Here is a 24,827-nt window from a genome sequence, read left to right on the forward strand (position 1 = left end):
CGATTGTGACTACGATTATGGTATACTAATACCTTCATTCCTACAATCGTAGCCTATTCCCAAATGGACTTATATTGCGCTTTTTGTATTCCCACAAATAGAGAATCACAGAATGTGAAAAATATGAGCTAAATTCCGGAAAAGATTTAGCACTCTGAAGTCGAGTAAATCAGTTTACTTGTAAAAAGGTCGTCAATAACTGTCACGATGAGAGGTTTGTCTGGTGTTCCAAAAGCTTTTCCCTTATGTGAGTAAAATTCAAATATCGTAACTAGATTCGAAATAAAAATATTCTGAAAATATTATAACAAAGTATTCCTGCATAAGTTATGCAGTTTTGTTTTGAGTCAGTGATTTCTTCGTTATAACTATAAATAGCGATATAAAATTTTATTTGTAACTACAATTATGAAACGATTGAGCTGTGAAAATTCTTTCTACTTTCTAGATGAGTGAATTCGTCCATGTACCAAGTTTGAACTATTCCTCGCCTGACAGACTCGCCTGTCTGATCCTGGTTGTATATGGTTTATCCCGTTTGTGATTTGTTGCGAATCCCACAAGAAGAAAACGAGACTGAAGAGCGAAAAATAATATTTGGTATATATACTTGTATTTATTTGTCTCTTTTACGATTCGTTACGAAACACCTAAGTTTACACTTTCTTCATTGTGAACCATATTCTTTGAACTACATTGTTGCCCTCGTATATGTCTTATCACTGCAGGCAAACAAACTTGTCGTTGGCGGAATCCCTTTTCAGTCTAGAAGCTTATCCTGTTCGAACAAACACGAGAACAATATATTTTAGGAGTGCCTTGAAGGAATTTAAACGAGTCTATTTAATTCTTTTCAGTCGTGAAGTATTAGTGCCCGCTTCATATGCTTTATTTTCTTACTTTATGTAAATAAAATTGTCACATCAATCGGAAAGTGGATATTCTGACGAGTGCGGGCCGTGAATAATCTGTGGTACCGAGTAACATATCGCACATAATCTCTTCTTGTTTGGATACGATTGTTTTACTGTGAATGCCAGTTTTCGTATTGAGTAGACGACTGAATGATCATGAATTGTAATTGTAAATTGCTCTGAATGTTTTCAAAAGTCGCCAAGACTGGAATGCTACTACTGAAATATCATTCGCGATTTCTACTTATGCCTTGACGAGAAATTATAATATTTCCCGACATACTCGTCGGGAACATACATCATCATACTCGTAAGTCGGGTTCTCGCAGGATGTTTTCCCAAAACGCGAACTCGACCTGTGACCTATGCAGGCTAATAAGAACCCGCTGATTATTCGTATGACGATCAAATGACATCAGTGGACCAGTGCCCTGCTCGCGCCGACTTGAAATATTTGAAGACCCATGTCAATCGATTTCACCCGCAGCCTTCCAACTACAAGTAGGTCGCATTTCATTTTTGGGGATCAGTCAGTGTTAGTCAATCACTTGCTTTTAGATTACCACACGGGGCGCTTGAGGAAAATCTATCGCAAAATTATGAAGAGGTCTGTCATTCGAGGTTATATTGCCCAATTTCTGCAGTTATTAAATGGTTTCTCAAAATCCCGTTTTAAATATTGTTTTTCGTTGGCTGGAATCCGAAATTACTTGGGCACTCCTCCCCAAGTCGAGAGCAGCCAACTTGCGAGAAGGAATATGCTTTTAAAAATCTAAAATTTGCAAAGCAAGTATTAGCAGGCTTACTTGGAAGAGAAACTGTTGTGGTATGACAATAATGAATAATTCGCCATTTTTCATTTCGGTATCAATCATCTGGTATCATTTAACAGCATGTTACCACAAATTCGCTCGTCTAAAACGTCGTTCTTGCAAATATTCACCCACATATATCTAGGGCTGAATTTGTCGTAAAAGGTATATTCATATGATAGTATATGTATTACAAAGCTAAATTCTGACAATAGTACAATATGCCCGAAACACCAGCCAACACTTCAATATTCGACGTTCATTTTAACACTGCATTCACTACTAATATTCCTTCAATATTTATTTTATCACATGCTTATCTTCCGGTACACCTTGCACCCTTCGGCCCTAAGCTGTCGCTGTCTTCAATGACAGAACCACCGATCTACGTCTGATCAACCTACTTATAGTGCGTTTTTTATGAATAATTTATTCACCATTACGCCAAGAGTTTGTTTTGTGTAGAACTGATAATTATCATTCAGTTGTATATAGTCATAATGTCAACATTTCCTATGGTTGTTTTTAACAGTCAACACACGACAAAGAAATAAGGATGGAATCTCTGATAAATTGTGTTTGACAAGGTAGGAAACAATTTCAGATTCTATGTCTGGTCATTATGTGTATTATACAATAAATAAAAATGTTGTGCCAGAAAAATACTTTGTGTTTTACTGAACTGATGGCATTGTATTAAATTAAAATTATTTAAGTAATATTAAATTTCATAGTAATTCACTTGCGAGAAATTAAACTTAGATATAATAGCCAGACGTCTTCTCACAACTTGAACTAACTTAGCAGAGTACAAGTCAAATTATGCATATAAAACGGGAAACCATTTTAAAGTGTTATTTTATAGGACAATGTAAAAATGCACTGCGACTAATATGCTTTAATTTTGCAATCAGGGTCGTTAATTGTTTAATGATACACGCTGAGTAAACTCGTAAGAAGAAACGATGATAAAACGAGAGTACCATCAACATATTTACTATTTGAAACCTTTCTCTCCGTGGTTGTCGTGGCCGAGTGGTTAAGGCGACAGACTAGAAATCTGTTGGGCTCTGCCCGCGCAGGTTCGAATCCTGCCGACAACGTGGGTTTTGTGTTCGAAAACTGATTTTATAAGGGTATTTTCAATTTTTTCTCAAAACGTTTCATGTAACACGTCATGTGAAGCATTCAAAACTCAACAAATCCGAAAGCTTTAGGAATCAGAAGATACCGAAGGCGAATTTTTCATAGATTCGACCTTTTCGGACAATCTCATCCAACCAAAATGCTGAACTGTTGTTCATGTTCGTATCGGTAATTCACATATGTCCGTATTAGAGAAAGTCGTTAATACAGCTTAGTCGTATATTTATGTCAATCTATAAGAAGCTATACTGATTGATATATTTCATTTAATTTGAAATACTGAGAGTACACGGTGGTAGATTTCGAAATGTCGTTGTTTCAAATTTGTCACGTCGACACGTTTTATGCAATGTCTCACTTTGCATCACCTAGAAATGTAATTTAAAGAATTTGAGTTAATTTTATGCCAACATTATGCCAGATTAAATCTAGCATGACAAAATCCCAGCGCGATGTACCCACTACCCACGTGTGATAGCATTTCATAATGAAAACATGATCGGGTGGCTACGATTAAGTATATATACATATTCTCCAACCAAACATTTAAAGATAGATAGTTTATATTGTAGACTCCATAAAACACACAAGTTATAAATGGAGAATTTTGGAGAGCGAGCAAAACCTTTAAAAAGTTTTAAACATGAGAAATATATTATGTGTCCGCTCACCAGCACACACAAAAATTTTTTCACAAAAAACACAAACTTGATTAAACGAAAGAAATTAACCACCAAAAAATACGAAAATGTATTGAACTTTCGGGCTGGTGTACTTTTAAAACACTTAATTTAATAATAACCCAATCAATCTGATATAGTAGAGTATATGCTTTATTTTGAATGTCTTGAAAGTATGGAAAATTTTCAATCTTAGTACACTGATACAGCAGCTATATACAGATATATATATGTTGGTAATTATTAAAGCGATCTTCATTTCTTCTTCACAAAAACGGTTTCCAATTGATCATCACAAACTAAAACCCGTAACGCCAGGTTACTACTGTATATAAGTATAAGTTTATTTCGACTCCATAATCAGCATAACAATAAAGTGCTTGACAAAAACATATAAATAAAAACTGATTATGAAATCAGGAGAGCAAACAAAACCTTAGATAAGATTTAAAACGTACATAATATAAGATGGAAGGTTTTGCCAACAGCCGCCTACAGTTTTAATACCAGCATCCCAGTATTATTACCAAAATAAACAATAACGGAAGGATGATAACAAAAGAAATTGTTGTGTTCACTTTTATTTCATAATTCCATTATCACGCTGTTTAAACGAACATGTTTTAAATCTGCTCTCGATAATGATTCGATTGAAACCAATTTGTTGTCGAGTAGACACCGTAGAATATTCAACTTACCTGAATTCTAATTTCTAACGTTTTATAGAGAGGGAAATGTAACTTTTTTGTGGATGAAGTTGACGCCAGGTTTTCGTTACAAACGTCAAATTTGCATCAGCTGATTTGAAAACGGTCCAGTCGACAGACGGTTCAATCAAAGATCGACCAGCTGAAATAAAGACCATAAATTGGCATTTTATACATTTTTTTTCACAATAAACCCCACCCAAAATATAAATGACATACATATATATATAGCAATCAATAACACATGTGAACATACCTAACAGTTGGGGTTACGTGAAACTAACTACCTTTCTTTGCTCTATGCCTTTGCGCAGGTGGAATCATATATATGCATATAACGCAAGGATGCTGTAGCAAGTGTGGAAATGACTATTCTATTTAATTCAAGAGTCTTGCTGCACACTTACACAAATATATTTCTGTAACGTTTCGTCTGACCGAGGTCTTGAATTAAATAGACTTGTGAACATGCTGTTAAAATAATAATCAAATGGAACCGTACTCGACCGTTTTGAAATTTTGCAATAGATCTTCAGGACTATGGGGGGTCAGCATAATTAGTACCTTTGTGAGAAAAATATCGATGTGTCATTGAAATTGTTTGACTGAATGAATTACTTTTATTACCCTATCATAATACTGGGCTTGAAAAGATAAATGTAAAATACCTGAAACTTCCGATTCGCATTCTCTTTGTTGCGGACTTCCTGTTGGAGAGGATGGGCCGCTTTCTGGATAACAGTAACAAAATTTTAACGCACCGCAACGCGGACATTTGAATGAAACCTAATAGTCCTCGCTATCATGTCCTGTTAATTCAATCGCGTTTGAATAACGTCACTGTATAAAAGCTACTACTTCACTGTAAATTTTACAAAAAAATGTGTATTCACTTTACAAAAAGAACTCTGACAACCCTCTCGCGCACAGTCGCACCTGATCAACCACCAGCTCCGTTCTTTTGTATTGTGTGCGCGATATCCAAAATTATCACACGACAATTACCGGAATACTAAAAATAGTAGTCATAATTACGCAAAAAAAGTAATGCAGGATTAAGTCGAAAATACCAGTAACTATTGTTGTAACGCTGACGCGATAAAACACAACTTAGGAACCTCGGTTTTCATCTTTTCTCTTGAAGGCAAGTCGTGCACTCCCAGCGTCAATATCTGATGAAACGTTGTCTCCATAATCTTCACTTATGTATGTCGATTCTATTTACACGCAGAAGTAAAAAGCGCTGAGATGTAAAAGCTACTTTTCTGTTCAGCGTGTATAATGTTCTGCGATTTGTTGACAAATAGGATAATTGAATTTGGTACAAAATATCTCTCTTTTCTTTTTGTTAGTCGATTCTTGCGGAACATTCGGCTATTTAAAATTTTTCCAAATATAACCTGGAAGTATAGCTTCACTTTATATGCAGATCTCAGGAAAAATGACCAAAGCTATCAATTCAAAAATTATTTGCTTGGAGCGTACAATATTACTTATACATCTTCCATGTTATTTAGTATAAGTAGAGAAGACAAGCTTTCATATATACATATATATATATATATCTGCAGTTGTACGAATATGTTCTGACCTGGCAATTGTTTTTATTTTTCTGCTAGGGTGCTGTGATCTATTTTAGCATAGATTTATGTAATTTAATAATAAATTCTTAATGTCTTACTGCTCTGTACTGATCCTATAACAGTATCAACAGTGAAAAGAGATTCCGATAAGTTCAAAGCAAGAAAGCTTGACTTTGGTCGCCTTGGATCTCGTCTTGAGTATGTGTGAGGATATCTCTGCATTTTGTCGCATTATCAGTTAAAATCGAAATGAATGATTAAATACGCTATTAAATGTGTTTCATTTAGCTATGTTACGTCACAAACACTCATTTTTATTTATTTTTTTGCTCTTCTTCTGGGCTGAGCATCGAAGTATTTATTGAATCCCATTTGTTCGAATGACCGAGTTAAAATTAGCGTTTTTAAAGGTGCTTAAACTGAAGTTTTAATATAAATATATATATACTTCAATTTATTTCCAGAATATTCACATCAACAATGTTATTACCAAGTGGTTCTAAATAAATGGCGTATTCTAATTTCTAGTGACTAGTCCAAACAAATAAACTTAGGTTCAAGTCAAAACCAGAGGTTTCAATCCAATGGTTTATTTAGGCCACAAAACGAATTAAAATGTATTTATTTTCCAGCAAATCTATCCGGGGTTAGCGAAAGGAATCTGTTATATGGCTCATAGCTTGATAAAACAAAAATTAAGTGCTTAAATTTGCAAATACATATTTGTTTGCAATCACTGCTGGAGACACTGATTTTTCTCTTTGTTTTTATCACGCTGCCTCACTGTGATGTCACAGAGCTGTGGGCCTGTGATATTACAGATATAGTTCAATTGCTGCCATTACAAGTTAATTAACTGCAACGGTGTAGCTGGCGCTGCCTTTTGCAGGTTTGTTGGTATAGGACGGAGTTACAGTAGGCAGTTAATTAAGCTATGCCAGTACGCTTCTAAATGCTGTTTTACAATGAAACAAGTGCACCCATCTCATTAAACTATGTCGTATATTTTTGTTCGTTTCAATGTGCACAAGGCCGGGAATCATTAAAAAAATTGCAAGGGTCCGCCATGGAATTTGTTTTTTTAATTTGGGAACGACTGGGCTTAACGCTTGGCCTACCTCACTGAGAAACTCACTAGCCATTGTCCCACGATTACCTACGGGGTTCGCAAAAAGAACTGCCTCCGATAAAATTGTTAGATTCATTGTCGTGGTAGTGAAATGCGGGCACGTAGCACCATCCTTCGTTCAGTCTGCATGAAATAACTGGCAAACTTTTTCCAAGGACCTATAATCGGATGGGAGTCGGCAATTCGTCACACGATTTAATTGTTTTTATTTGTCGTATATTACGTTATTATACTATAGTTATAAAATCATTAGGTATATTACGAGTAATTGATTGTTTCATATAGATAACACTCATTATATAAAAACCATATATGTATATCACACAAAATATGTATATATGTATATATATCACATATGTGTCCGAAGTTTAGAACCAATTAACTGTTATTTATTAAGTAGATAGTGCGTCCATCGTCGATCAATCTATCTTGATTGGCAGTATATGGTTGCCGGATGCTGGAAATCTGTTTCAACAATATTTTTTTCGTATTTGAGGTAAACATGCGCATTTATTAAACAAAAACTCTATCATGGTATTCGATTCTTCTAAACCACCGGAGAATCAGTAACAAGATTTCTCAGAAATGTTCGAGACTTTCATCAACCAAGTGAAAATCCTGAGAATGTCACAGCAGGATATTGGTAACCGAGAAGTGATCCTGAAAGTATTTCCACCCAGACTTCATCACCTTTTGATAGAGGTAATATGACAGTATTTGTCGACTGACTTTCTTCAGAATCTTTTGCACTGTTGTTTATTTGTAATGAAATCTGTGGGGTTCCGTTCATAACTATGGCAGCGTTGAGATAGCTGAAATTAATAAATATTTAATATAAGTATTTAACTTATAGTCTCATTGAAAAGAATATCTTCTCAACTTTGTTACCGATCAAAATATAATTTTAAGGCAGCGCGTATACCTTGCAAAATGGGTTAATTTTTATTTTATTTATAGGGTAACAAGTTTATTATATTTGTTTATAGGATATTCGATGATCAAATAAACCTATTGTGGAAATACGGCATCTATTCATCATAATTAATTGCCAAAATTCAAAGTCATAAAAATATTATCAAGGACAAGTAATTATATAAATAATATTTAACAGCGTTACCGTTAGATTATATTTTAGTTATGTACGTGACTAAAGTTCGATTTGCCCAGATACGACTCGAAATGTAGGGAAGAAATCTGAGTTATCAATATTTCCACTTAGTACCATTTCCTTAGTGAGTTTAATGAAATATTAAGTTTCATTCAATATCCTTATATCTAAAAGTGTTTGAATATGAATATCACCAGCGGGAATTTTACAACCTATTCATAATATCAGAAAATCACGCGATCACCTGTTTCCGTCCATCACTGTGACAAAGAATACATAATGAGCATTTTCAGGTGCTGTGAATTTTCCTGTGATGAAATTGTATGTTGAACCGTAATTTGCAAATTCGTGATTGAACTTGACGACTCCGCAGCAATAATGTGTTTTCGTCAATCCAGCACTGAATGCGATCTGTGCAACGACAACAGTTCAAATATATATATATCATTATTTATCGTATCGTTTCAGGCTGGTAGACAATCTTCAGTAGGAAAATCCACCAATACTAAATGCATAAGTGTATAAAATCAAAATAGTTTTTCGAATATTGGCCTAGACGCGGAACTTAACTTTTCAAATTTGAATCAACTTCTTATTGAGTTATATTTCACTGAATAACACACCCGACAAATTGTAAAAAATAGTCATTCGGCGCTCTATCGTTCGAACGGGTATGCTGAAAATATTTCTAAGCATTGAAAATTAAAATTATCTTCGAATTTTGAAATACTCCAATAAATGAAAAGTCGGAGATTACAAAGTGGGTTACCTTTCCGACAAATCCGGCCGATGTAGTCAATTGAAGTGGCATTTTTTGATTGTTATTTTTTCTTTCTTCACCATGAAAATTAGCTTGCAAAGGGCCCATCCTTCTCAATAACTTCAACTTTCGCTTGTCCTCTCGGTTTGCAACTCTGAAAAAAGGACTCAGTGAATTTTGATAATTTTTTGACTTATTCACGCGGAACAAGGGATTCGTGCAAGAGGCAACTTCGCCCTAGTGACCTTCTTCATTTATCGGGACTAAGTCTGAAGGACTAATTTGAGAATGGCATATAATACAATATCATTAAAAGAATAAAATGACTTTTCAATATATACGATAATATCAACGAAAAGCCATACTGAAGCTATCATGGGAGGACCGTCCTATTCGCTAAATAATGAAGACTAGTCTGACCACAGACCGCATATGTTTTTTATTGATAGCGTTTCTTCCTCTGCATTTAGTTCATTGAGTGCATTATATGATAAAAAAAAAATTCTGTTTTATTGACAAAACACGCTTCAAATAATAATTAGATTTAATTTCAGATCTAACAATGCTGTTCTCTCATTCGTGATTATTATAATTTTTGCTGGTATTTAAATATCTTCGGCATTTTCTGAATTGTACAAATTTAATTATGGTATGCTACATATTTAATGCTTTTGATTCAGTGAATATACCTTTTTCTTCGTTCCAACGTTTCAAAATCAAAATCGTTCAAGTAACTGTCATCATTATCATCATCGCCGAAACCATCCGATCCTCCTGCCATCCAAGCTTCCACTCTACTATTCACTCTCATTTCATCGGCATCTCCATTTAATACTGCTTCCAAATTGAGCCCACTTCTTTTTCGATCCCGCCCTTCTGATGCTGCAACACAGTTTATAGGAATGTAAACCGTTATATGTATACAGAATAGCAGCTGAACACTCGCACATCCGATGGAAACCTCCTTCAAATTTATATTTTAATCAAGAGATTGTTTTCAACAATATAGCGAATGCATAGGTTTTTTATACCTATCATTTAGACCTAAATGATACCAAATAAAATTCATCTTCAAGGTCTTACAACAAAAACTGCTACAAAATGAATCGAACTACCTTGCGCTATAAATTCGTCTTCTTCTCCTCCACGTCTGGGTATATTTCCTTTTAACGATCTTGTAGCTAAGTCATTCAGCGAAAACAGCGTTCCTTCGTTAGTGGTATTTCGAATTTGGAACAGTCCTAAAACAATCAAATAAGTTGCGGTTACAAACTACGTTGCTTGTCACCTATTGGGTTGACTTCATTTATTTCGGATACCCAACTAACCTTCGTCTACTCCCGTCGCCAGCAAAGCTGGAATAGACAGTCTGAGGAAAAGCATTGTTTCATTCAAAGCTTCCAGTCGATCTCGGTTTTCATCGACAGCTTCATTGCTTTCTCGTACAATCTGAATAAAAACTTTCCTAAAATTGCTGGTTTTATTCAACGTTTTGCTTTGCTAACGTTTTCGTTTTGTTTCATGGTTATTGTATGTGTTCTTTAGTAGGTCAATGCATTCATTATTCAATGTTGCAGAGCAGTCATATCATGAGTATAACTAATGCAGTTGCTCTTCATTTTGTTACTTAATTAATAACAAAACAATGCGTTCCAGGAGAAATTATACGAATGAATTGTAGATCAATTGAGTTTCAACTGGAATGAATGTTTCATTACTCATTCTAAGGCTATTTTAAGTTCACCTGAGTCAGGTAATCGATGCTTGTTGAAAAGTGGTTGAATTGATTCGATGTATTTGCTTTCATTATACGAACTGCGTCTCCATGTCTTGCTAATTGACGATTGGACGTATCAAATGCATCCTGGAATTATACAATTAAATCAGAGGTGTCGGTATATGCATTACATGGTTAGTTGGTAACGCATTCCGAAATCGTCTCGGTGCGACAAGGGCGCTATGTAAAATAACAATACCTCTTAGTGGATTTTTTTTTTGAAAAAAAAACGTCATTACCTCTTTCGATTTTAATTCGTTTGATTTAAATTATTGGATTCTATATACCTTCAATTTATAAATCCTACAATCAAATTTTAATCAAAAAAGAATAGCTGATTATAGGATGAGATACAAGAGTATATATAATATATATCAGTGGTTCTCAAACTTTTTTAGTTCCAGAGCCGCATTTCAAACCTCAAAGTTATAAAGAGCCGCACACAAACAGCGCAAGGTAAAATAGCAACAAACCTAAAGCGCGTATTTAAAATACCAAGTCATCGTAATAACAACACACGTAACAACTAGGGCTGGGCAAAATATTCGAATAGCATTTCCCATAGCATTCGATTTCCCAACGGCGCTCGCTATCAGAAAAAAACGACAAATTTGAAAAATCGTTGTCTTTGCGTTACGTTGTTATATGCTTATCTTTGCACTTAACGTATCGTTTCAATTCCATATTTTGCAAAAAAAACAACTTACGGACCGTTCCGTAAATTTAGAAACGTCAAATCAGATTAGGTATTTAAAATAAATTTCCCAGATTTTAAACTCCGCATGATTGGTGCCATGTCATTAGTCATTTCTTGCATTACCGAACATAAAGTGGATTAAAATTAAATGTTAAAATGACTTTTCGGCGTTTCATTGTGAAAAAGGCGATTTTAGGTCGTTAGAAAACTCTATAAATAGCATGGATTTGTGGTATGGTATGAGTTACTTGTATAAAAAACACTCATTAAGTTGTGACCGGATAGGAAATGTCATGCTCTACTCCCTTTAAAGCAGTGGTGGGATTCAGCCAGTTCGCTCTGGTTCTATAGAACCGTCTCACGGAATTTTTTGAGATCAGCGAACCGGTTAGCATTATCAGTTATCGTCAATGACTTTTTGTAACAGAACCGGCTGAAAAAAAAAATATGACTTTTGTAATGAAACCGGCTGACAGGAAATTTGAATCCCACCACTGCTTTAAAGCACTTTGTATTAGCTCTTTAGTGATCCCTTCCATCCTTGGCCAAGTAATGTTTCGAATATGTAAGCATTTTACTCGACCATGCATGGCTGTTGAGCCAAGGGTAGAACGTAAAATCAATCGTGAATTCCGTTGTAACAATGCACACTGACTATAGTTCACGAATTGTTGCGTCTATTATCATCGAAAATGATTACAATTGTTAAATTTTGAAGCATTTGGGCAGTAATAATTAGGCATTAGGGCATGACATATTCAAAATCATTAAGTGAAGTGCTGAATTGCAAATTCCGTAAATAAAATTGAGCATTACTCAGTAAGTATTTTAGCTATAATAACCATCAAGGTGTTGTTTTGTTGAATAAAGACAACGTTGAAACTTGAAGGACTTGTTATAATTAGCGTCTGAACCTCTATTAGGCACTAAGGTCTAGAAATGCCTTTGTTGCCACTTTATTTAATCGCTATTTTAAATCAACATTCAGGATTCACGTAATCGTAAATTTGATAGGTTTAACTATCTAATACTAATATAACACGAACACCATAGAAAAGCATGGGAAACTCAATTATCATTTTAATAATATCTGCATCTCGGTTACCGTTCACTTTAAACAGGCACTGTTAATTTACAAGCGGTGATAGGGAAGATCAAATCCAAGGCAGAAGATGAAAATCAGAATAAAATTAATTTGGTTTTGAAATCAGCCCCTAATGTATTCAACAGCTGTCGCTGATGTGAACGCAAGGGTATACTAGAAATAAGAAACTTCGATATCCGGCGACCCCTTATTCTTGCAAAAACGAGAAAGGGCGGGAATATAGAATATTAACTTTAGGATATAGCCGCCGAAACGATTGCGGTGACAAAGACAATCAGCGATTATGATGAGATTAACCAGTAAAAAAAGCTTTATTGCCCACTTTTCAATGTTTCTATTAATTTCCGACCTAAGTATCGACCTCCGACGTTCTGGATCCCTGTTATGTATAAAAAATAAAAAAAATATTCATTATTCGACTATTCGTTAAAAATATTCAAATTATTCGATTCGAAAAAAGATTCGATTTTGCTCACCCTAACCTAACAGCCATTTAATTTGGCTTTGATTCCTAATAAGTTTGTCAAAGCGGGTCGTAATCCTGGAGGATGCGAGGTGCATTAGCTGCTTGAGATGATCGCTAGATACTTCGGGACTATTTCCGATTACTGGAACAAAATCAAAATGCTCTAAAATTAAAATAATTATTGAGTTATTTGATTTATACATTTTGATTCATACTCTGAAATGCGACAAAAACTGAAAATCCACGAAAGCAAGCCAAGCCAATGATTACAGCCATGTCTAAAACCTTTCCGAGTGAAAAGTGTCCCAGTGACCGCGAAAACGCTTACTGTTACGTCAATATTGCATCTTGTAGATAAGTCAACGCTACGCAAATAAACACGGGGGAATCCATTCGACTAACTAATAGACTTCCGCATTTTAATTCCAAGTCAATGATTAGTTTTCAATGAAAAATTTTCTTTGAAATTAATTAATTTTTAAAGCATTAACAAGAGCCGCAGGAAAGATTGTTGAGAGGCGCATGCGGCTCTCAAACCCTAGTTTGAGAATCACTGATATATATACTTGCTGACACAATATGGAATACGAATTCTCAACGATTGCTGAAATTTTCTCTAGCTTACCTGGAAGTCATCGACCAATATTTTTAAATCGTTCAAGTCGTATGAGAAGGTTCCATTTATTTCTTGTAAAGAAAATTCCAAACTTGCTACCGATGATGTTAGGCTCGAAAGAAACGCAGTTGTCTGTGGAGAAGTATGAAATGTAATGATTTACCAGGAACCACATTTTATAAAGAAATTCAGTAAAACTTCAACTATTTTCTTTTGGTGGTCAAAGACGGAAAACACACTCGGAATTCAAATTTTGTGGGAGCCTCAAGAACTAACAAAAACATTGTAACTCATCTCAAATCATGGCTTCGCGTATAAGTCGTAAACAGTTCAATAACTGCATGGTTAATATATAGTTTCGAAATATATGTGTATCAATAGATAACATAATATGACGAATCCGCGTTATTTTTTTCTTGATTGCGATAAATATAATAGACTCGTTACTAATTCATCCCAGGAGATAACGAATACTACAAACCGATTCAATATGCAACATTGCATTCTAAACATAAAATACCTAGGTTTTCATGCGCTTGGTGGCCCAAATTTTATCTGTCCACTACATGCTTTGCAACATTAAGATCGTTGAACTCAAATCAAAATTGTGCATCGTTCATTAAGTTTTACCTCCGTATTGATGGTGCTCAACTGTTCATCGTAATTGTATAACTGGTCGAATATTTGCTGTGTTGAGTTATAGTTCAAATCAACATCGCTTGTAAGATACCAGATTTCATCTCCGATCGTTGTTATGTTTTTCTCTGAAAAATATACGTAACGTAATGTCCTCTTGATTAGTTCTATTCTGTACTTCGGTTTTGATTGATATTTCAATGATTTTGAATATATTTTATATATTAAAAAGATACTTACCTATTCCTGATATCTTCATTGACATTTCATCCATCAGTATTTTATCAATTTTCTGCGACGATTCAACACTTATAAGACTGCCCTTGATTTCTCTCAAAAGCTGTGTTGTTGCTAATATGCTATATATATATATATATAATATGAATAGTCAGTATATTGGTTTCCAGGTTTTTTGATATATTAAAAGGTTAAAATTTCTACAATCAATTTTTTTCATTTATTCATGGGCTAATATAACCCAACACATTATATCGACGTATGGATGCAGCCAAATCAAAAATGAATAATCCCTCGGAATTCCCGATTTGGTAACAATATCGCATATTAGGGTAAGAAATACCAGAGCAAAGTTGTTTGAAAGATATCAAATAATGTGTTATCAATACCAATTGATATCATGTCATTTTGATGACAATTGGGAATTTGATGACTGACATCATCAATATATGTTAACTCGGGCTTCGTTGATAGAAAAAGTTGTAAACTTTCGATATCTTATTTATTTAGTGAGACTAGACAATACCCTACATATTTTTGCTACATCCAAATATATTGGGTTGTTGACTGTGTGCATACCTGCTACCGTATTGCTCAATTTGGTCCGGTATAGTCTGTATGAACGAAGTAAGGTTTGAGCTGTTTTTCTTTATCAATATTATAGTGTCTGTATGTGCTTGTATTTTCTTGTTATGTTCTTCCAACTTTTTTGTGTTCTTTAATAGGGTTTCATTCAAAAATTGTATTATTGGATCTTGCTCTTGGACCTATAATGTCAAAAATATGAAAAAAAACTTTCAGAACAAGAATCCTTTGTGTGTGACGTGTATAATCATGAAATAAGTGTTGTTAAAACTATATTCAGGTTTATATAACCCTTCAAATAACCTTCATCTTTCAGCCATGATTAGCAAACATAATCACTGTTAAGATACTTTTAATTAAGTTATTGAGTAATGACTGATAATACACCTCTAGCCCATCACACAGCTTACTTTTCCTATGGCTTCATTCGCCTGGATCTTCCATTGTGTAAGATCTTGCAGTATGCTGGATGCATGTTGCAAATTCACATGTGTTGTTTCATGATGATCTTGTAAATCGACCAATTTGTCTGACAATCTACTGATCCTGTGGCCCTGATTAAAATATTAAATTAACACAAATATAGAGGGAATTCCTTCGATTATATATATTTTTATTTTTATCTCAGTGTGAATTATAAATTGTACACGGCTCACACCTGAACTGGTACTGAACAGTGATGTAGTGCATGTAAAAATTGGTGGTACACGTGTATATGTATAATATATATAAATATTTGGTGCTCCAGAAGTATGCGCACCAAGATGTCGCACAACCTGAATCCTAACCGGTACACACATACTATGTTCGGTTTGTGCGACATCTTGGTGCGCATATTTCTGGAGGTCTGGAGGAGCTCTTTTTTCAGTTTAGTTTGACCAACACAACAATATTTTGGTCTTTCAACATGAAAACTCATTTTATGTAGAATAGGATTAGCATATATCCCCTTTTCCATAAAAAAATGTTTTATACATTAACATTTAATTTCTGCATTATTATTGTTATATCAAAAACGTAAACCTTTTACCATTTCCGAAAAATTGTGAGCGGTGGCATTCAAATCCTTCGAAAGTTCTTTTGACATTTTAAGAATTTGTCTTTCTATTTCATCTTGAATGGTCGTCAAAGTAAACTCAGTTATCACTGCATTATTTTCCAATTGTTCTGTCCGTTGGAGAAGCGAAGTTGTAAGTTTCTGGGACGCCATGAGCGAAACGATATCCATTTTCATCGCTGAGTTCTAAAATACCACAATGTAATTGTATCACCATACATTTGAAATAACAATTGTATTGATTTTTTTTTGATAGAGCCTAGTATATGTCATAGTGTCGGCTGCATGGTGATGTGATCATGATCCTTTTGAGTTTTTTTGTGGCTGGTATTACTTAATAATTGTTAACCCTTTCAGCAATACTTGATAGGTTAAAATGAGAAATGCAAAGATTATGCAGAATTCTCGAATAACAAGCAAAACCTGTCTTATAGAATTTCCATTTGCTTCAACCTCGTTCCCCAGTGTTTGGAGTTTTGCGTTAATACGATTCAATTTGCCTGATTGTGTTCTCTGATTAAGCTTTTCTTCCTGAAAAAAAATTTCATACCATATATGTATCGCTGTCATAACATTAGTTTACTGAATTCACGTTGTTAAACAATTTATTCCCCATGGTTGTTAGGGGGGAGGCCATATTTTAGGACGTGCATATGTGCTTGAAGTAAATAAAGGTAAATAATCTCACTAGAATTATTTTGTTAGAGGGAGAATTATGAAAAAATATTACCTTTTCAATTTCTTCCACTTGTTCTATTAGATCAGAAAATCCGCTCTTCATTTGTTGGATCGTAGCTTTTAAACCCAAATTTGATTTGGTATGAGTTGAATTTATATTCTGACAAGTCTCAAACAAATCTTCTATTCTCAAATCCACTGATCGAATTTGCCTCTTATGACTATAATTGAAAAAACATTTCGCTATTTCTGTTACTGATATTCGCAAATAAATGAACGCAAACGAATACTAACTAACAAACTTACTCTTGGATCTCAAGTAGAGTTGTTTCTAGTCTTTCAGTATTCACCGCCAGTGATGATTTAACCGTTTCCATTGCAATATTTGCTCTTTTACTAGTTGAAAATAATTCTTTGATCACCGTCGATTGAGAATCAAACTTTTGGGCCAACGATTTTTGTCGCGTAGAAAGCGTTGCTTGATTTATGTCCTATATAATATTATGAAGGTTGACCAAATTAATATTTGAATTAAACAGAATACTGCAATACTCACTCAGACGAGTGCATATTGCAACGAGCATAAAATATTAAAACATATGGGACACGGGTTTTCAAGCTATTAGTAAAAGCCATTATTAATGTAAAACGGAATGGCTCTTTGAGATTATTGAAGAAATGCTTTCAAATTTGTATATGTCAAAAAAGATTAAACTCAAAATATTAAATTCAATCATAATTATGAAGAAAAGGGTGGATATGAAACGATATTACATGTGAAAGTTGATCATTCAACACTTCGGTGAGAAGAGACGAAAAATTTTGCATTAATCCTCTCATTGAACGAATATCTTGATCTTGATTTTGCAGTTGTTCGGTGTAAGATTGTTGAATATTTTGTTGACTTTCTACCAAACTTTCATTTAATTTATACATGATTTGTTGTATCGACTTCAGAGCGATTCCTTGCCCTTGTAAGGTTTGTCGCACCTGTTATACATGACATTCTTGTTTGTTTTATTTTATAATTTATGAGGTAATTGTTCAAACCGTTTTTGTATATTAGTATTGCTTCAAATTAAACTAATCAGTACCAACATTATCATAAAGCGCATGACGTGTGAGCAACCCTCTATACATCCGACATATATACCTCACAGCCATCCAAAAGTTGACTGTAAACATACAATTATGATATATCAAAAATGGCAGTAAACATGTCCACGCTACGAAAGGGTGTAACGCATTCATAATAATCTATCGATAAGAACCTTTTTTTTAAATAACCAACTTTACCTTTTGAGAAAGAATTGTTAAGTTTCGTTCAACATAATCTTGCTTTGACAATGTGTTTTGGTATGAGTTTATTGCAGCAGAAACAGCATCTTCAGTTTCTTGTAAGGACCGCATTCCTCCTGTACCATGAAATAAAACAAAATTAATTGCAGCATCCATGTCATAACGAAAAATGCAAGAGGTTTTGCAAATCACTGAATCACTCATCACAAATATATAAAACTAATGTAAGCCATCTACCGAAAATAAAAGTTTGCGTTAGATCCGAACCTCAATTTGCGAGGCTTAAATTACAATCATTTTAAAACTCGAAGAATAGAATGAGTTGAAATAAATGTTCATTATCATATCCAAGCTTGTACTTCGACTATAAATTATTACTTTATTATAAATTACCACCTATTATCAATGTGAATTGTTTCATCATTACCTTTAACTGCTTGCATTTCTTGCGTACATGTTTCCACCCTATTATGCAGGGACGTATTCATACTTTCCAATGCCGAAACGCGGAGTTCCGTTTCGCTAATTCTGTCTTGCATTTGCCTCTCAATATCTGCAGCCTTACCAATGGATATAATAGAATTACCATATTCATTTATTATTATCTTACTCAAAGTGGAGTTGTGTTAAGTGACAAATCCCGAAGTATGTTCTGTCAGAACCTCATTTTCAACCTAGAACCTATTTAATGCTGTGCGGATTTCTTGAAACTCTTTCTATTGAAACTTATATTTTTGGAATAATAATAAAATAATTTTGCTTCATATGTTGTGTTTAAGTGTGTTTGTATGAATATTGAATAAGTATTTATATGAGTATTTTTGTACCAGGTTTGACATATATTCTTTCAAAAATATTTGAAATTGAGTAGAACTGATAAGTATAAATGTATATATAGGTATTTACATATGGAAAATCATACGCTATCTTTTTGGATTATCGTTTGAATTTTATTGTCATCATATATTGCTGAAAAAAGATACCTTTTTTGTTAGACCTTCCTGAATTCTGGCAATTTTGTCAGAAATACTATCTTGTCGGTTGTTTTGTGATCTAATTGAGTTTTGCAAAGTGGTTGAGACGCGTTTTGTTGTGTTGAATAGTTCTCTCAGACCTGTAGTTTACATACTCGTGTTTTATAAATTATAGCATTGCAGATTTTTTACAAACCATATTGCTTTCTTTTTAGTTTTATACAGGAAATTGGTTTATATTTAGACATTAATCTATATCATACCCTAGTCTAAGGCAGGCTATACTGCTATTATCTGAGACTTACTGATTTTATTTGAGGCTATAGACAATTTGGAGGCCTCTATTTCAGTGTGCTGTAGTTTCATTTTTCCACCCAATGTATGTGTAATTTCGTTCAATTGGCCGATTCTAGAAAGGGTTATAAGGTTATTTTGTGACGAATTCGGCACATATGTATGTACATATCCACATACGCACAAACCGTTATTGTTTAATATATAGATTAGGATAATTTTATGCATCAATTATTATTCTTCATATATAAATAGTTTCTTGCAAACATGCGCATGTTGTAGTTTCATTATAAATACTTTGTCTTGATTTCCATCATTTGGATTGTTTTTGTTGTCATCAACGATTCATTCAAGCTTGTCAATTTTTTGTTGGATTGCGAGAGTCGCTTTTCAATATTTTTGAATAAATCTAGATGATCTGTGTCTTCGTTTTCAAGCTTATTGATTCTGGAAATATACATAATGCTTTGTAAATTACTTTACCTTTGGTCTGTTAAGAATAGTGATTTGTGTTGATACCTTATTAACAGCTTCGAGCAGCGTATTTATATATTCAATGAATGGCGTTGTTCATACCTATTTGTAATATTTGAATGGATATGACTTTTGAATCTCTCTATATCTTCAGTATTTTCGTCAATGACTGTTTTGAGTTCTGAATTCTTGGTCGCTAATGTATCGTCAAGTATTTGTAATGAGCTTGACAGCCGGGTCTGTAAAGATTGAAATATAAAAAAGGTATTTATATTTTCCATATATTCGACCCATCCAGTCCAAAGTGACTATAAACCAAGTGAGGACATGCATTGGTAACGTTATAAGCGCTCGTGTGATGTCACACCAGCCATTTTGTGTCCAGAGTTCTATCGCTGTATGATCTTAACCAAGTGATTTAAACCTGCGATCGAAAAAACGATGCTCAATCATTCGGACCGAACTTTCGCAACGCCAAAACGAATGAACACTCTTCTTAAAAATTAATTATTTTCGGATAACTCGGCTCGGCGGTATGGTCAACATATACGAAGTTAAGGTTAAAGTCATCCAACTTCACCCGATAAATCAACAACCCAATAAGACCAATATATTATACAAAAACATACACATTTTTTTTTATTAAATTATTATAAAATTCCTGATGTAAGTATCGCTACTTGCACAGAACCTATTTTAACAAACTGACAGAACTACAATACAAATTATACTACAGAAACTTACACTATTTTTGCGGTACATGTCATGATATTAAAATATGCGTATCGCAAATTTTCAACACGGTGTACATTGCCAAAATAATATTAAAAAAATATACTACATGCATGGAATGAAGGATAACGGCGTATATCAAGTTTACAAGAACATCTAATAATCTGGAGTGTATAAAATAATATATTATCTATTTGAATTGAGCTCTCGCCGCAGGTCTACTAGCATACCGTTTTTCAATAATTTTATTTGTCTCCTTTTTTGCGTAAATATTTAACCTTAAATTAGGAAAAGGTTTTAAAATTTTAAAAGCGATATTGTGGCAAATTGGGAAATTATATTTCAAGCAACTTTATCTGAAAATTAACAGGCGAACATATATTATGAAAGGCATTAATATTTGCGCGAAATATAGTTTATACTTCGCGCAAAAATACGATTGCTTTTTTGGATGGGTGGCATAAATATTGGGTAAAACTATCAATTTTCAAATATTTATCATGTGTGTAAGACCTAAAAAGAGTTAGTAAAGATTGTGGGCATTCATCGGGATTGACACTTTCCATAGAAACAAACAAACAATTTGAACCCCGTGTCTTTATAGGGTTCCCCCGGAAACATCAAGGCTAATTTTTCACTGTTGGATATCGATAAAATTATAGTTAAGTTTTATCAACGAGAACGTAGAAGACATGATGGCGTCGTTAGATCACCTAGTAAATATTTTACATTTTCCGACGCAAAAGAATCGAAATATCCTGCCAATAATAAGTTGATAAGAGCTGCAACACCAGTCGCGGCGGCTGGTTTTTTAAATTTTGTACCTTATAATACATGCTTCGATGAAATTCATTAGGCCGCGCAATGTGCTAGCCATGAGATCGTTTACATTCTATAATTTTTGGAGCAACTGTTGCAACAGCTCGTTAAATTAAGAAACATTTTTCCGAGAAAATTCATTTCATCAGCTTCTGGAATGATTAATGTAAAATGCAGGCTTTAAACTTTCGGCATGGTGTGAACAGGTATCATAATACCAGTTCAAATAGTACTTGATTTAAACGTATGCATTAGGTTAATGACGTTTCACACTTGCGAAGGAAAGCGATATATATGTGTTTTACATACGGAACGTTGCTGCGTTGCGACGTAATTGCGTAACGAAGTAATTAGGGAACGTTGTTGTTTAAATCAAGTTGGCACAGTAAACATTTCAAGAATTGGAGAACATTGGATGAAATAACTTATACAATTTTACTGGTGCACGACAAATTATATCTAATGTCGAAAGCTATTCTTAACCTATGCAAATGTGTCGATGTCATATTAGGTTAAAACAAGCAAATCGAAGTTTTTGTTATTTAATTCGAAAAATTTTCAAAACAATTTCACGCTTCTCAATTTTGCCGATTTTTGTATGATAATCGCGACATTTTATCTTCATCTCATAATTATAATTATTCTCCTAGATTATCTTTCAAACAATATAAAACTTATCTGCATATAATATAAGGTTCGTGAGATATGAGGTTTCAAAGTCGCATAACTCACACGGGATGATAAGATAACTATCGCAACTTTAACGAAACCGCACGATACTAGTATGATTCCACGAGGCAAAAAGCAAAAAAAAATAATGGAATTACCCGAAAAAAATGCAAAACAGTAAAAAATCTTCAAACAAATTGACAAACGAGACCTTCTGACGAAGCTAAAACAAACCGACGCTGCCGCGTTCCCCCGATTCGCTGGACACAAAATGACGTTCGATATGCACCATTGCACTCAGTGTCTCCACTTGGTTTATAGTCACTTTGATCCAGTCATCCTATTTTTCAATCCATGCGACGAATCTTTTTCTTATCAAATTACATCTTCTTTGATAAAATATGTGCCAAAACCGTAACAACTTAAGATCATACGTATCAATATACTTTATTATAACAAAAATAAATGTAGCCTATTTGGCGTTTTTATAAATATCTACATTATTACGAAACATGGCGTCATTAATTACGTCATCATCTCCGAGAGCTATTCGACAATGTGTTAAAATGTACAATCTGTAATATATATATATGTATTGTAGATAACTTTATAAATCACTGCGACAATATAATATGAAATACATACAGATAAAACTATTCCTTATTCAAAAACTCCAGGCGAATTAAATTCCAATACCTGTAAAGATTTCAAGCCACTAAGCTTTTGGTCAATTTCCATAAATTTATGTTCTCCGCGATTGCTTCTCATAGTTAGAGCGTTTTGTTTAGTTCGTAATTTTTCAATTGTAGCATTGGTATAGGCTACAAGATCCAAAATGTTGTTGTAATTTGAAGCCATCTCCTCCTTCGACTCGTTTATTTTCTCTGTGATTTCGCTACGACATTCAGATACAGTTGTGCCAATAAGTGAATCATGGTGATTTATTCTTCCATCTATTATCTTAAATAGAAGACACGGTAATTATCTATTGATATCAGTAAAAACACTGACCTCCATCTAAAATTCTGAATGATTATATTCTTCCAACCTGCAGTTTATCATCAGTCCTTTGGTTTGAAGTTTGAATGTTTCCGACACCCAAACTTAATTTTTCAATCTTCCCGTCGTGATCAAGCGATGTTATCTTGATTTCTGTTATGTTATCGTAAATATTCTCCACCACCTGCTCTAATGAACGATCCATGCTGCAATGGAAATATATACTTTCAGTTTATCTCTAGAGATAGTGTTGTAGTGAAAATATGATACAATACTATGTATCCATGTATTGTCGCACTACCTTAATTTTAGATTATTGTTAGATTCTTCAAAGTCTGCTTCTTTTGTGATTATACTAGCACGGATGTCATTGAGTTCATTCATTAGTTGATTTTCTTTGTCATCCATTTCAACCATGCTGAATTGAATTATAGTAAATATTGAATTCTTTATATAGAATATATATATTATTACCACAGCTCTTCAGAACAATGCGGTTTATGGCTAGTAAGTGGTAAAGCTGTTTATGTATAAATATATGGGCAGTTTTGTGCATGATTTTACCAAGTATAGATTTTCTTCAGAAACACCAGATTGACTATAGGTTATGCTTCTAACTGGCAATTTGCCAGTTAATCAATTGTAACTTGACTAGTTGAATTACCATAAAATTGAAACTGTTTTTCTCGGTTACTATATTATAACGATATGCATTCCCATTTTCTGGCAATGAAACTTTTTAACTTTTAAACCCACCTTCTGCGAACATCAGTTATATTTGATTTCAAACTGTCGAAACGATATTCTTGTATCATTTCGATTTCATCTATTTTGGTTTGACAAGATATAATTTTATCCATTTGTTGACTCAACAGAATTCCGAACGAACTTATTGTGTCATCATTTTGTGCCAAATGATCTTCAATATCAGCAAGTTTGCTTGGTGATCCACCTTTGTACAACTGATTTATAGAATCGTTCATACCCCTTAGATTGGTTTCCAACCTATCTGCATGACGTCAAATAAAGTATTTTGATTAATTTATTCAGAATTAGAATTGGGACGAATGTCAATGAAATGGACAGTGTATTCGATATATAACACGATATCGGAAATAATATTCAACAAACGTGTATCCTGCATTTAATTTTTAATTTCACCACATTGCTGCACGCCCGTGTAATTTTGCCGATAATGATATCAAAAAAGCTGAATGCATTTCCGAGTAACTTTGAATAGGCGCATCGGTTTTAGTGGACAAGTCGCAAACACTTTTTGGTTATGTAGGCTATGGCCGGAAGTCAAGTCAAGTTTATTTATTTCCACCAGTAAAAAATCAGCCATGTATAAATTTCGAGAAAAGAAATAATTACACAGTTTTACAAGTAAAGGGAAGACGCGGAATAAGCTGGCTATCGAGCCGCGACAACCAATGTTCTAATATCCAATATTGAAAGATCGGGAATTTTAGTTACGGAACTATCATTTTAATACGGACATTCCAACGTAACCGGTTGTCTATATCTAGTCTCAGGGATTTATAGTAGGCCTAAGTAACAGAATCTAACTTATTGATGTTGATGGAGACAGCATCACTTTGTTTGGGGATTTGTTTGTTTGGGTTAATTAATCAAACAAAAATGTATATTATATGAAATTGACTAACCAACCATTCTTTGATTTGATTGTGTTGCAATTGTATCGAATTTCTGCATTTCATTTTGTAATATCCTGATACTTCGTCGTTGATTTTCCAATTTTGCATTCATTGTGTCTACTCTTCTATTTTCTAGTCTCGCAGAATTCAAAGCGATATTAGCTTTACTTTGGACCTGGAAAAGTTTGCAATGTACTAATTTTTGATGTTTTTTGA

General features: G+C 33.9%; 2 protein-coding genes and 1 non-coding gene across 3 annotated transcripts; 1 reads left to right on the forward strand and 2 right to left on the reverse strand.

Moving 5' to 3' along the window:
* Positions 1-1,732: 1,732 nt before the first annotated feature.
* Positions 1,733-6,087, reverse strand: LOC120343499 (uncharacterized). The gene is made up of 5 exons (XM_039412701.2): positions 5,941-6,087; positions 5,378-5,476; positions 4,928-4,990; positions 4,251-4,401; positions 1,733-3,240 (listed from the first exon to the last, which is right to left on the reverse strand). The coding sequence occupies exons 1-4, from the start codon at positions 6,062-6,064 to the stop codon at positions 4,265-4,267; spliced, it is 423 nt and encodes a 140-aa protein (XP_039268635.2). The 5' UTR covers positions 6,065-6,087; the 3' UTR covers positions 1,733-3,240; positions 4,251-4,264.
* Trnas-aga (transfer RNA serine (anticodon AGA)) lies at positions 2,748-2,829 on the forward strand. Its single transcript has one exon. It is a non-coding gene; the product is annotated as a tRNA-Ser (tRNA).
* Positions 6,088-7,170: 1,083 nt separating the features above from the next.
* Positions 7,171-24,782, reverse strand: LOC120341825 (uncharacterized). The gene is made up of 28 exons (XM_039410384.2): positions 24,621-24,782; positions 23,710-23,962; positions 23,255-23,371; positions 23,003-23,159; positions 22,651-22,914; positions 19,837-19,973; positions 19,558-19,707; positions 19,272-19,375; positions 18,976-19,106; positions 18,420-18,552; positions 17,990-18,108; positions 17,468-17,683; positions 17,000-17,184; positions 16,746-16,914; positions 16,439-16,546; positions 15,989-16,201; positions 15,369-15,512; positions 14,953-15,140; positions 14,377-14,495; positions 14,131-14,264; positions 13,510-13,632; positions 10,584-10,703; positions 10,168-10,288; positions 9,955-10,080; positions 9,529-9,721; positions 8,849-8,993; positions 8,324-8,490; positions 7,171-7,783 (listed from the first exon to the last, which is right to left on the reverse strand). The coding sequence occupies exons 1-28, from the start codon at positions 24,721-24,723 to the stop codon at positions 7,573-7,575; spliced, it is 4,350 nt and encodes a 1,449-aa protein (XP_039266318.2). The 5' UTR covers positions 24,724-24,782; the 3' UTR covers positions 7,171-7,572.
* Between the last annotated feature and the right edge of the window lie 45 nt (positions 24,783-24,827).

The sequence above is a fragment of the Styela clava genome, chromosome 3 (assembly GCF_964204865.1).
Source record: "Styela clava chromosome 3, kaStyClav1.hap1.2, whole genome shotgun sequence".
Lineage (NCBI taxonomy): Eukaryota > Metazoa > Chordata > Ascidiacea > Stolidobranchia > Styelidae > Styela > Styela clava.

Bases quoted from the DNA above. Each gene is read 5' to 3' on its own strand.
- LOC120343499 (XM_039412701.2), bottom strand. From the start codon at position 6,064: ATGCAGAGATATCCTCACACATACTCAAGACGAGATCCAAGGCGACCA. The intron at 5,477-5,940 runs GTAAGACATTAA...GCGTGTAAATAG, and splicing joins TATAGGATCAGTACAGAGCA to AATCGACATACATAAGTGAA. The intron at 4,991-5,377 runs GTTCCTAAGTTG...ACTGTTATCCAG, and splicing joins GAGAAAAGATGAAAACCGAG to AAAGCGGCCCATCCTCTCCA.
- LOC120341825 (XM_039410384.2), bottom strand. From the start codon at position 24,723: ATGAATGCAAAATTGGAAAATCAACGACGAAGTATCAGGATATTACAA. The intron at 19,376-19,557 runs GTATTTATAATG...AACCCTTTCTAG, and splicing joins ATGATGGAAATCAAGACAAA to AATCGGCCAATTGAACGAAA. The intron at 17,684-17,989 runs GTAAAGTTGGTT...CATGTATAACAG, and splicing joins TAACAATTCTTTCTCAAAAG to GTGCGACAAACCTTACAAGG.